The 13,406-nt window shown below is 36.9% G+C and overlaps 1 protein-coding gene across 1 annotated transcript in view; it reads left to right on the top strand.

The window, feature by feature from the left end:
- Nucleotides 1-13,406, top strand: part of frrs1b (ferric-chelate reductase 1b) — a 63,388-nt gene that overhangs the window by 48,594 nt on the left and 1,388 nt on the right. The window contains exons 9-15 of the mRNA XM_028811130.2: nucleotides 328-441; nucleotides 2,369-2,484; nucleotides 3,028-3,114; nucleotides 7,420-7,517; nucleotides 9,916-9,974; nucleotides 12,057-12,200; nucleotides 12,609-12,667. Coding sequence (XP_028666963.1) covers nucleotides 328-441; nucleotides 2,369-2,484; nucleotides 3,028-3,114; nucleotides 7,420-7,517; nucleotides 9,916-9,974; nucleotides 12,057-12,200; nucleotides 12,609-12,667 — 677 coding nt within the window. The remainder of the gene's footprint in view (nucleotides 1-327; nucleotides 442-2,368; nucleotides 2,485-3,027; nucleotides 3,115-7,419; nucleotides 7,518-9,915; nucleotides 9,975-12,056; nucleotides 12,201-12,608; nucleotides 12,668-13,406) is intronic.

The following is a 13,406-nucleotide window of genomic DNA, read 5'->3' as shown; positions in this document are numbered from 1 at the left end:
ATTAAAATGCTAGTGTTGACAGAGATCATTTTGTTTAAAATTGACATTTTTAAATGAAAAGGTAGTACTGCGGACCCATCCCCTGTTGTTGAGTGGGTTTTAATAGAAACTAAGGTTTCAAGCACTTAGACTGTTAGGATAATTTGAGTTAACTTCATGAATCTTTAATAATGTTATGGTAAGAGTTAATCCTGACGATTAAATATATATATATTATCTCGGTCAAAGTTAAAATCTGAAGAGAAAAAATTATGACCAAAATGAGGTATGAATATATAGGATCACTGGACATGAGCTTACCAAATACTTTTCTGATAATTTTTTTAGGTTCGGTTCACAGGCACCAACGTCAACCACTGATTTCATCTGAGAAGAAGTTCATCATTGGCCCTCCAGAGAAGCTAAGTGGCTCTCGCTCTCCACTCCTCATTAAACTTCATGGTGAATTAAGTGCATATTACTGTACTATACTTGTATTGCATTGTATCCAATTATCTTTTTTTGTATAGTATCTTGTGAATTTTCGAGAATGAGCTAAATAAAATAATGACTAACTGATTGAATACTGGGAGCTCCCAATGTCTGTTCTGGAGAGCTGGAATGTTGACAGGTTTTTCACTGCAACCAATCTTGTACTGGATGTTTCTTTACACTCCCAATTTGCTTTCTTAGTTTTGCAGCCCTTGCATAGTGGACTTTCCAGTCTCCCTGAAATTCTATTAGGCAACAAGTTGAGGTTTTTTGGTTCATTAAACTTGATTCTTAAAACCCGATGGACTGAATAAGTTCTTGTATGTGCCGTCTTTCTTCTCTGATAATTTATAATTTCTGCCATTCATTCTGCTCTCTAAGTAATGTCTTTCTGCTGTGATTATTTATAAAAGGAGGGCATGCATTGTACAGAAATGGGTTGGGTGCTGGGCAGGAGGTCATTACCTCAACCCTCCAAAGTCCTGGATTCAGTTTCCAGCCCAGTCACAGTCTATATGGTGCTTGCGTGCTCTCCTTGCACCTCCATGTACTCCATTTTCCCCCACATTTCCAATATATGTGTGTTAGGTTAATTGTCCATACTTAATTGGCCTAGTAGGAAGGACAGTTCGGATGCTAGAGTGTCAAACTGTGTTTTCTCATAACTCTCATATTAACTGCACCTTCTTAAAAAACACTGTAAAGGGGAAAAAAAAGTGGATTTATATAGTAAATGATAAGGTCACTCAAATTTTTGCTTTTTCATGGCTACGTACTTACTTTTTTTCATCATAATCTGCTGCAAATCTCTCCCTGGAGGTCTCCAGACCTTCAGGCATCATCACTTCTGGTTTTCGTTATTTTCTTCTTCCCCCTGTTTTTTTTTTGGTAATTTATTTTACCATTTAACTTCTCAGAACATACTCATACAATTTTGTTTTCCCACTACATTTTTCCTTGAAATTTTCAGTTGCATTACACATCTTCCATTAAGATGTTACCAGTTTAGACAGATTTTTTTGTCACAACTGTTCATTGTACCTCACTTCCTTAAATATGTTCACTGATTTTGCTTTCTTGGTATTTATTATCATCCCACAGTCTTCCTACACTACCATGCATTTCATCTGTTCGACGAGCCCTTTTAGCATGTAAAACTCGGTGCCTTCACAATTTCACCACCTACTTTTACTCCTTCATCCATATGTTAAGTTATTTCTCTGTTAAGATATTTAAAACAATTGGTCATCATTAAACATTGAGATAACAATTAGGTTTAAGTGATAATAATGCAACATTTTAAGTTAACGTGTTTGCTGATGGTTCCACTTTGCTACCAATGCTGTTGGGTACTTTATGGTCCTACATGACCCCTGTGCTGGAAGAAGAGTGTTTGGAAAATTGCATAATGAATTAAATAAATCTGTATTCGCAGATTGAGTGCAGATATCCAAAAAGTAGTTAAACAGGGTGCAACCTTGCAGTTACCTTCGGTGGGATTGGTTGTAATGGAAACCCACTGTCTATGCAATATTCCAGTACTGATTTTGGAACTCCTGGTGCATATATTAAAATTAATTGAAAAATGTTGGATTGGAATGAAATGTGAGAGTTTAAATGTTTATTTAAAAGGAGTGAGATATAATATTTGATTTAAATGTTAGTTTAAAATGGTGGTTTTAATATTTATTTTTATTGGGTATAATACATACTTTTGTTGAAACTCATCAGCTCCTTTACAACATGTTACAAGACTGAACATTATATAAATGTAATGAATTATTATTATTATTTTACTAGTGTTGTCTCTTTTATTCTCAGAAAATAAGATTATTTTCAAATCATACCTGTTAATCTATCACTAAGACACTGTTTACTTGATTTCTTTAACCTCAAGGTGCTTTCATGCTAATTGCCTGGATAACAACAGTCAGTATCGGGGTTATCATTGCACGTTTCTTCAAACCAGTTTGGCCTGAGAGTAGAATACTTGGAGAGAAGGTCTGGTTTCAGGTGAGAGATTCAACTATTATTATAAGGCAATTTTACTGGAAATAGCAGGTTCAGAAGATGAATTGCTGCTGTTTTATCTAGCATTTAGTACTCGGCTTTAGTTTAAAATAAAATGTTCTGGAACCTTGCAGTGTATAATAATTTCTCATTTGATATATTCAGTTTTAATGTTGCTTTCTACGCCTTTTAAATAAACAGCATTACAGTTGAGTTTTTCTAAAAATACTCCATGTTCAGGACCAGGAGGAATAAGCAGATTGGTAGCTCCTATGGAACTAACCAATTGTTGTGATATATCGAACATGTCAAGCCACCAATCATTCATCATCAGTCATTCTTCATTTGACCATTTGTCAATATGTGATTAATTAAAAGGTTATTTTCTGGTTCTAAATTTATTATTATTATTATTTTTACCCGTAGCAATTTCTGTCATTTCTCTGGTTCTTCCGTGATTAATCTGTGCCATGCTAAATTGCTTTAAATTGGGACTTTTGAAAAGACAGTTTCTACCTTGCCTGATATTTTCTGTATCTCTGACAGGTTCATCGCATATTAATGCTTTCCACAGTACTTCTCACTGCTGTTGCATTTGTACTTCCCTTTTTGTACAGAGGCGGTTGGAGCAAAGTAAGCAAATGTCAATGGTTTTGTTATTCTACTTTAGTGGGGACGTTTTTAATATAATATTGCATTTTTTTTTTGTAGTTAATTCAACATTGTTTTTAATGTGATTTGCCTTTTTTTAAATTGATGATACTCCACTTCTGAGACTTTAGCAGCTATGACATTATTTAATAGAACATTAGAAAAAAATGTGAATAGGCCATTCAGCCCAACAATCCTGTCCACCTAATTCCTGCAAAACTGAGTCAAATCTAGCTTTGAAGGCTGCTAAAGTCCTACGATGTATCACACTACTTGTTCCACGTTTCTTTGGTTCTCTGTGTGAAAAAAAACTTCCTAACTTCCAAACTTCCTTTGTGTGAAATTTACCCTTAAACAAGTTTTCAACAGTACCCCTGTGTTCTTGTTGAACTCATTTTCACGGCCTTGATCCACTACGCTAATTCCTTTCATAATTTTGAACACTGCAGTTCGGTAGTGTCTGTTATATCTTCTGACAATGATATGACTATGTACAGCAGAATAGAACTGAAATAAATGTATGTTGAGGTGGAAAATTTATCCAATTTAAAGTACAAAGGACAGTACACCTTTCAAATCAATAATGTGTGTAGTAGTTTTTATCAAAAAATAAAATATCTTCAGTATACATTATTCTGACTCTGACTTCTGATAATTGTCTGTGCTGTTTCTTGGCAGTACCTTTATGTGCGGCATTGCAGACCATATTAAGGCTGCTCAACATACGTAGCTGAAAGATGCTATAGTTACTACAATTGTTAAGCCAGTGTCTAGAAATGTGTGTTACACATTGAAATCATTGAAGTTTATTTCCCAGTTTCTGATCTCAAACTCGGGACATCCAAAGGAATTGTTTTGGCTTTTGCACATGTTTGTTGTTTTCTCCATCTCAGCCATCTAAAGGCAGAGCTATGGCACATTTATGGGTCAGGGTATCACAACTGTACTGCATATTTACGATCTGTTTCACAAAGAGAGTCAAAATGTAAGCATCATCGGTGAAATCCAAATTGCTTTGTTCACTTGAGTTTATTTTAAAGTCTGTGTCCTTGTTTTCTGTTTTTATGTCTTAAAGAAAGGGTTAATTCTGCAGAGCTTGTGCACCTGCCAGATATGTTACACCTGTATTTGCTCATCGCAAATTAGCTGGATTAATTTTGTAAAAAGGAATAAAATGTAAGCCATTATTGAATAAGCTGGGTGGTTGGTAAATGTATAACTATAAGTGACAAAGCTGCACATACTGGTGCTGGTCATAAAATTAGAATATCATGACAAAGTTGATTTACTTCAGTAATTCCATTCAAAAAGTGAAACTTGTATATTAGATTCATTCATTACACACAGACTGATGTATTTCAAATGTTTATTTCTTTTAATGTTGATGATTATAACTGACAACTAATGAAAGTCCCAAATTCAGTATCTTAGAAAATTAGAATATCAATTAAGACCAATGCAAAAAAGGATTTTTAGAAATGTTGGCCTTCTGAAAGGTATGAACATGAAAAGTATGAGCATGTACAGCACTCAATATTTAGTTGGGGCTCCTTTGGTCTGGATTACTGCAGAAATGCGGTGTGGCATGGAGTCGATCAGTCTGTGGCACTGCTCAGGTGTTATGAGAGCCCATGTTGCTCTGATAGTGGCCTTCAGCTCTTCTGAATTGTTGGGTCTGGTGTATTGCATCTTCCTCTTCACAATACCCCATAGATTTTCTGTGGGGTTAAGGTCAGGCGAGTTTGCTGGCCAATCAAGAACAGGGATACCATGGTCCTTAAACTAGGTACTGGTAGCTTTGGCACTGTGTGCAGGTGCCAGGTCCTGTTGGAAAATAAAATCTGCATCTCCATAAAGTTCGTCAGCAGCAGGAAGCATGAAGTGCTCTAAAACTTCCTGGTAGACGGCTGCGTTGACCTTGGACCTCAGAAAACACAATGGACCAACACCAGCAGATGACATGGCACCCCAAACCATCACTGACTGTGGAAACTTTACACTGGACCTCAAGCAACGTGGATTCTGTGCCTCTCCTCTCTTCCTCCAGACTCTGGGACCTTGATTTCCAAAGGAAATGCAAAATTTACTTTCATCAGAGAACATAACTTTGGACCACTCAGCAGCAGTCCAGGCGAGACTCTTCTGACGCTGTCTCTTTTTCAAGAGTGGCTTGACACAAGGAATGCGACAGCTGAAACCCATATCTTGCATACGTCTGTGCGTGGTGGTTCTTGAAGCACTGACTCCAGCTGCAGTCCACTCTTTGTGAATCTCCCCCACATTTTTGAATGGGTTTTGTTTCACAATCCTCTCCAGGGTGCGGTTATCCCTATTGCTTGTACACTTTTTTTCTAACACATCTTGTCCTTCCCTTCGCCTCTCTATTAATGTGCTTGGACACAGAGCTCTGTGAACAGCCAGCCTCTTTAGCAATGACCTTTTGTGTCTTGCCGTCCTTGTGCAAGGTGTCAATGGTCGTCTTTTGGACAACTGTCAAGTCAGCAGTCTTCCCCATGATTGTGTAGCCTACAGAACTAGACTGAGAGACCATTTAAAGGCTTTTGCAGGTGTTTTGAGTTAATTAGCTGATTAGAGTGTGGCACCAGGTGTCTTCAATATTGACTTTTCACAATATTCTAATTTTCCGAGATACTGAATTTGGGACTTTCATTAGTTGTCAGTTATAATCCTCAAAATTAAAAGAAATAAACATTTGAAATACATCAGTCTGTGTGTAATGAATGAATCTAATATACAAGTTTCACTTTTTGAATGAAATTACTGAAATAAATCAACTTTGTCATGATATTCTAATTTTATGACCAGCACCTGTATTAGTAAATAAGATGTTGGCAATTAAATCTGTATAATTAGCTAAAGCAGAGGCCAAGGATCCCACACCAAATATTAATTCTTAAACTTGCACCTACTGGCATCATAGGTAATTTATAAAACTGGATTTCAAATTAGTTAATTGGCAGGAGGCAAAGAGCACAAATAAGAGGATAAGAGGGAGAGTATGTATTGGAGTCCCACTGGGGTCTTTACTTGGGCTGTTGCTCTTCTGATTTTAGTATTCATTACACAGGTTTAAATATAGTGAAGTACACAAATGATATACAAAAGTCAGTGGGATAACAAATACTCAGCCAGCAGCACAAATAATTTGAAAAGATCTGGACAAACGTCAAAAACTGAGCTTAATGCAGGGCATTGTAAAGTTCTACATATATTGAAAAGAATTCCAATTTTAAATACAGCACAAAATCTGGCAGGAACCAACCTCTGAAAAGGATTTAGGGGTATATGTTCATTAAATACTCTAATTTTCTAGGCAATGTGCAGAAGTAATTAAAAGGCAAATAAAAAGGATAGGTTATATTGTAAAAAAAAACCAAAAAAAACAGTTGAATATAAATCAAAGGATGTTGCACTTAAACTGTATAATGCATTAGTGGGGCCATTTCTATAGTATTATGTGCAGTTCTGGTCTCCACACTGCCTGAAAGACTAAACAGTGATAGAAACTCTGCAGATAAAAGCAGCCAATGTGTCACAGAACAAAACAGCAGGTCCTACTCTGACAGGCTCATGCACTGAAACTTTTGTATTACCTTGAATATAGAAGGTTGTGCATAGTCTTGCTCCAAGTCTTTAAACTTCTACAAATTCTTTTCACTAAACAGCAAATCACATACTCAAGGACTGCAGTGCATATTAACGGGAAGCACATTTAAGAGTGAAGCTAGGAAGCTCTTCTTCACACAAAGAGATATGGGAATCTGGAACAACCTACACAGTCATGTGGTTGATGTGGAAGCAATGACAACGTTTTATAAGTATCCCAATGAGATATTGGGACAACTTCGTCGTTATCTAACCTAAATGTGCTTCATGGACTGACTGTCATTTGTCAGACTTCTTTTGTTCTTGTATAAGAAACAAACATGGAATTAGACTGTCATGAAGAAGCCAGTTAAAATGAAAGTCTGGTGTTATCATGGCCCACTCTAGGTGGTGCTGCATAGTTCTGCTCTTTATCTAATTCAAAGTGTTAAAGTGACAGAGGTTACTATAAGTGGCACCATATTAACAAGACTTCATTTTGTAATGATGGATTTGAGCCTCTCAGTTTCAAAAATACTCTGTTGAACACATCACATATGAGTTAGATTTTTGCAATTGTAATTTACTGTGCAATAAATGGAAAATTATTCTCTGTAAATTGATGCAATTGAGAGGCAGTCTTTGACCTGTCATTTTTTCACCTATTTGTATTATGTTTAGCGTGCGGGGGTTCATCCTTACCTTGGTTGCACTGTAATGAGTCTTGCTGTTCTCCAAATTATTATGGCCATCCTTAGACCACCTCCCAATACTCAAAGGTGAGAACAAAAAATGTTTTATTTTTTTATTTTTGCATTTTCAGACATCCATGTATCCCCTCCTGTAAGTAACTACTTCTATTGTTGTAGGAAGTAAAAGGTTACACCGTAGCGAGCCAATCCTGTATGGTATGCCAGTCCATTGCAAGACACCTTCACTAAGTCATCCAAGGCCAATTTAAATCCACCTCCTAAACTAAACCACTGTTTTTAGACTGTGAGAGAAACCAAAATGCAAAAAGGTGAAATATGCCAACTCCACATAGAAGAGACCCTATCTTGCAAGCTATCTTAATACCCAAGCTTAGTGAAGTGAAGACAATGGTCACCATGCCACCTTTACCCATTAACACTGTCTTTGTTCTCTGTGTCATTATCTTCTATATTCTCACTTGTCAGTTATAACAAAACCTGGAAAAACAGAATGTAATGCAGCTCCTGTTTTCTTTTTCTATGTATTTGAGATATGAATTTGTATTCTCCCTCTCCTTCTAGCTTAGAATAGCCAGGACAGGAATGTAATGTGTACCCACACTAGGTGCAAAGTAGGAACCTTCCCTGCCTGGAGAGCCAGTCCATTGCATGTTGTACTCACATTCGCTCATCTTGGGAAAGTTTGGAGTCATCGGCCACCCTGAATTGCATGTCTTTAATATATGGAAGGAAATCAGGGGAATCTCAAATGTAGGGAGAAGAATGCACATACTCTAGTAATAAAGTGACTGGGTCCAGTAATCTCAAGCCAAGAGGCAGCAGCAATAACAGTATCACCATCATGCCTACTAAATTTTATAAATAGTTATTTTACAATCTAGTGTGGCATTCCAGATTAATTAGGTTTGGGTTGACATTTGTTAGTTTTTTTTTTTAACAAGTTTTACATATAACAATACAATTATATGTTGCTTACATTTAGATGTAAGAAGACATTGCATTTATGTTGTACTTTTTAAGACACTCAAAGCACTTTACTTAGAGAGGGGGGAGCCACCAGCAATGTGCAGCATTCACCTAGATGATGTGGCAGCAGCCATTTTGTGCAAGTACACTCCTCACACATTAGATGTTAGGTGGTGAAGGTGTCGGAGAGCGAGCCAATTAGAGACAAGGGGATGATTACAGGGCCATAATGCATAGACCATGACATGCAATTTAGTCAGGACATTGTGAAACACCCTACTCTTTAGAAAAGATGGCCTGGGATCTTTTATGACCATAGAGAGTTTTGCATCTCATCCAAAGGACGGCAATTTTTTTTCAGCGCAGTTTAACCAACACTATACTGGGTATTGGTATACACAAACAGACCACAGGGTAAGAGTCCACTGCTGGCCTCACCAACACCTCATCTAACAAAAGTTTGGATTGCTACTAGAAGGTCTCTCAGGGAGTGCTGGAGAAGAACTTGAATGTGGCAGAAATGAAAATGTTGAAATGGATGGATGGATGGAGTTACATTGAAGGACAGAATAAGAAATGAGAAAATAAAAATAAAAGGTACAACAAAAGGATAGATGTGTAAGAAAGTACAGGAAAGTAGGTTGAAGTTGTACTGTATAGACAAGTCATGAGTGGTACAGTAATGAATATGTGGGCAAAAGAGTGATGGTAATGGAAGTACTGGGAAAGAGAAACTGGGGGGGGGGGGGGGGGGGTCAAAACTGAAGTGAAAGGATAGAGTGAAGGAAAACATGAAGAAAAAGGATCTGGCTGGATAGGACAGAAAATGAGCTGTTTGGCGAAGGTTGGTCAAACACATCCACCCCAAATAAAACTGGAAAAATATTAACAAATAATTACACCAAGAGGAAGCTGGAGATAAATGTGTTATTTGATATTTTATGTTTCAACTTTATTAATTGGTCAATTGCTTTGTCGCCTCCCAGCCCTTATACCCTGGTTCTATTTGTGATCAGGGTGCATTTCATGTGGAGGTTACACAGGTTTACTGTCACAGTCTAAAGACAAGTATCTAAGTTGAATGCCAACTTTAATTTCAATGCAATGGATGTGGCTGCAAGTGAATGTGAGTGCCTAAGTTGAATCCCTTCTACCTGTATGTTCTTGAATGGAATAATTAGCAAAGGGGGTGGATGGAAAGCTGCTGATTTTGACAATAGTTTTGGTATTTCATTATTCATGAATGGGTGAAATTAAATGCTCACTCAGTTTTATGCTTAATAATGCTTTAAGGTTAATCAACTTGTTTGATCTATACTGATCTGTACCAAGTATCAGTAATTGCAATGGTTGTGTTTCTGTGTTCCCTTATGAGTTTAATTAGAAATAATACAACCATTATTATCCCTAAAAAATCTAAATAAATCTAAATCTAAAAAGTTAATTCTGATATAAAAATGAACATTTCACATTAAACGTATTATTTATTCCTTTTCAGGAGATTTATATTTAACTGGGCTCACTGGGGCACAGGCACTGCTGCTAGAATAATAGCTGGTAAGTCCTAACCCATTTTAACCACTTTAGCTCTGTCATCTGCTAAGGACTGCTGGGTCCTTGTGCCATTTCTTACTGATATTACAGTCATATGAAAAAGTTTGGGAACCCCTCTCAGCCTGCATAATAATTTACTCTACTTTCAACAAATAAAGATAACAGTGGTATGTCTTTCATTTCCTAGGAACGTCTGAGTACTGGGCTGTTTTCCAAACAAAGATTTTTAGTGAAGCAGTATTTAGTTGTGTGAAATTAAATCAAATGTGAAAAACTGGCTGTGCAAAAATTTGGGTCCCCTTGTAATTTTGCTGATTTGAATGCATGTCACTGCTCAATACTGATTACTTGCAACACCAAATTGGTTGGATTAGCTTGTTAAGCCTTCAACTTCAGAGACAGGTGTGACCAATCATGAGAAAAGGTATTAAGGTGGTCAGTTGCAAGTTGTGCTTCCCTTTGACTCTCCTCTGAAGAGTGACAGCATGGGATCCTCAAAGCAACTCTCAAAAGATCTGAAAACAAAGATTGTTCAGTATCATGGTTTAGGGGAAGGCTACAAAAAGCTATCTCAGAGGTTTAAACTGTCAGTTTCAACTGTAAGGAATGTAATCAGGAAATGGAAGGCCACAGGGACAGTTGCTGTTAAAGCCAGGTCTGGCAGGCCAAGAAAAATACAGGAGCGGCATATGCGCAGAATTGTGAGAATGGTTACAGACAACCCACAGATCACCTCCAAAGACCTGCAAGAACATCTTGCTGCAGATGGTGTATCTGTACATCGTTCTACAATTCAGCGCAATTTGCACAAAGAACATCTGTATGGCAGGGTGATGAGAAAGAAGCCCTTTCTGTACTCACGCCACAAACAGAGTCGCTTGTTGTGTGCAAATGCTCATTTAGACAAGCCAGATTCATTTTGGAACAAAGTGCTTTGGACTGATGAGACAGAGTTATTTGGTCATAACAAAAAGCACTTTGCATGGCAGAAGAACAATACCGCATTCCAAGAAAAACCCTTGCTACCTACTGTCAAATTTGGTGGAGGCTCATCATGCGGAGTGGCTGTGTGGCTAGTTCAGGGACTGGGGCCCTTGTTAAAGTCGAGGGTCGGATGAATTCAACCCAATATCAACAAATTCTTCAGGATAATGTTCAAGCATCAGTCACATTGTTGAAATTACGCAGGGGTTGGATATTCTAACAAGACAATGACCCAAAACACAGTTCGAAAATCTACAAAGGCATTCATGCAGAGGGAGAAGTACAATGTTCTGGAATGGCCGTCACAGTCCCCTGACTTGAATATCATCGAAAATCTAAGAGATGATTTGCAGCAGGCTGTCCATGCTCGGCAGCCATCAAACTTAACTGAACTGGAGAGATTTTGTATGGAAGAATGGTCAAAAATAAATTCATCCAGAATCCAGACACTCATCAAAGGCTATAGGAGGAGTCTAGAGGTTGTTACTTGAGCCTCCTTTTGCAAATATAAGTATTGATGTAATATCTCTGTTGGGGTGCCCAAATTTACACACCTGTTTAATTTTGTTATGATGCATATTGCATATTTTCTGTTAATCCAATAAACTTAATGCCACTGCTGAAATACTACTGTTTCCATAAGGCAAGTCATATATTAAAAGGAAGTTGCTACTTTGAAAGCTTAGCCAATGAGAAACAAAAATCTAAAGAATTAAGAGGGGTTCCCAAACTTTTCATATGACTGTATATGATATATATCAGAAATACAAGACATCTGAATAAGCACAGAGCTGTACATAACCACTTCTGGTCTGCCTATAGTAAATGCAAGCCAGTTCACACCGTTTGTTTGCACTACATCATGGTAGTAGCCCTCATGAGAAAGATGTCACCATCAATTATACGAAGACACAGTTACGTTTTTTTTTTTTTTCGAAGCTTACACAAAACAATTGTGGTACATTCAAACAATAAAGACCAGCGCTGTACTTCATGGCCTCACTTCCACTTTGGGTGCTATCCCTTGTAGATTTTATATGTGTGCTCTATATTAAATACATATGTACATTATATATAAACAATATTTATTTTTGTTTGCAGTTGCTGCAATGTTTTTAGGGACAGATCTGCAGGCCCTTGATTTACCAGATCCTTGGGACACAATTGCCCTTGCTGGATTTGTAGTTTGGCACATTTTAACTGAAGTTGTCCTGGAGCTGCATAATTTTTTAATTCTTAGGAATGGTATGTTTATTTATTTATATTATTAATGTTATTTATAACATTTTATTTATTTCTTTACTGTGCAACTACCTACTGTAGGGTGGGAGGGTTCTATATTATCCATCTCCTGGATTGGGTTTTTTTTTTTGTTTGTTTTTTTTTCCCCCCAATTCCTTGCATTATTTTAATAAAAACTCCATTTCTTACAGTTTGTACTGTCATTTTAGTGGCCGTCTTTCCAAATTATTATAATTAACAAAAAATGTAAAGAAGTGTTGTATTGGTTTTTTTTTTTGGTTTTTTTTTTACTTTTATGAACACATACAATACCTCCTTAAGATTTCATTCACTTATTATTGCTCATAAAAATTAAAATGAGGATCCAGGCAAAATATATTTAGCATAAAACTTTGTTTTTCACTATTTCAGCTAAGAGCATTTCAGAAGACAATGTGAAAATCATACAGTCATCTCATGATGAAACCCAGGTAAGAAACATCTTCAAAATACACTAACATATTACACAGTTACATCTAAAATAGAGTGGTGGTGAAGTGAGTGCCAATGTGCAATAACACTTTTTATCCTCTGTTGAAATTTCCCATTTTATAATTGTTTAGGCTGATGGTTTCACAAGTTACAGATTATTTTAAATGATAAACATTTGGTTCAAGTGTTAACACTACTAATCTCCATCCAAGCTAGCATTTTCACTTCATTTACGAAAGTATCTATATATACACACACGCACACACACACACACTAAAATAGTTGAAAATGCATATGAAGTAGTCGTTTGTCTACACTGAGCATATACACATTGGTGAAAACAGGAAAAGGAAATGTCCTCAGTTTATGGATGAGGTGAGGGAGGACATGCAGGCAGTTTGTGTGGCAGAAAATGATGTAAAAGACAGGGATAGATGGAGACAGATGATCCGCTGTGGCGACCCCTAAATGGGAGCGGCCGGAAGAAGAACTGTCTTGATGTAACATGAAAGATATTCATTCAGGTCCCTTTGAATTTTAAAATCTGAAAAGAAATATAAAGCAGTTACATTTATCCTTTTGTCTTGGAATAAAATTGCCCAGTTACATCTATGCTGAGACCAATAAATATACAAGCTTGAATGGTGAAAGAAGGTGCAGTTTACATCATAAGATGCTGGGCACCTAAAGTCCCAAGAAGGCTACACAACTCTAGGACCTGAAATAATCTCTTAACTC

Source organism: Erpetoichthys calabaricus, chromosome 10, assembly GCF_900747795.2.
Source record: "Erpetoichthys calabaricus chromosome 10, fErpCal1.3, whole genome shotgun sequence".
Lineage (NCBI taxonomy): Eukaryota > Metazoa > Chordata > Cladistia > Polypteriformes > Polypteridae > Erpetoichthys > Erpetoichthys calabaricus.
This window is presented reverse-complemented; position numbering and strand designations above follow the sequence as displayed.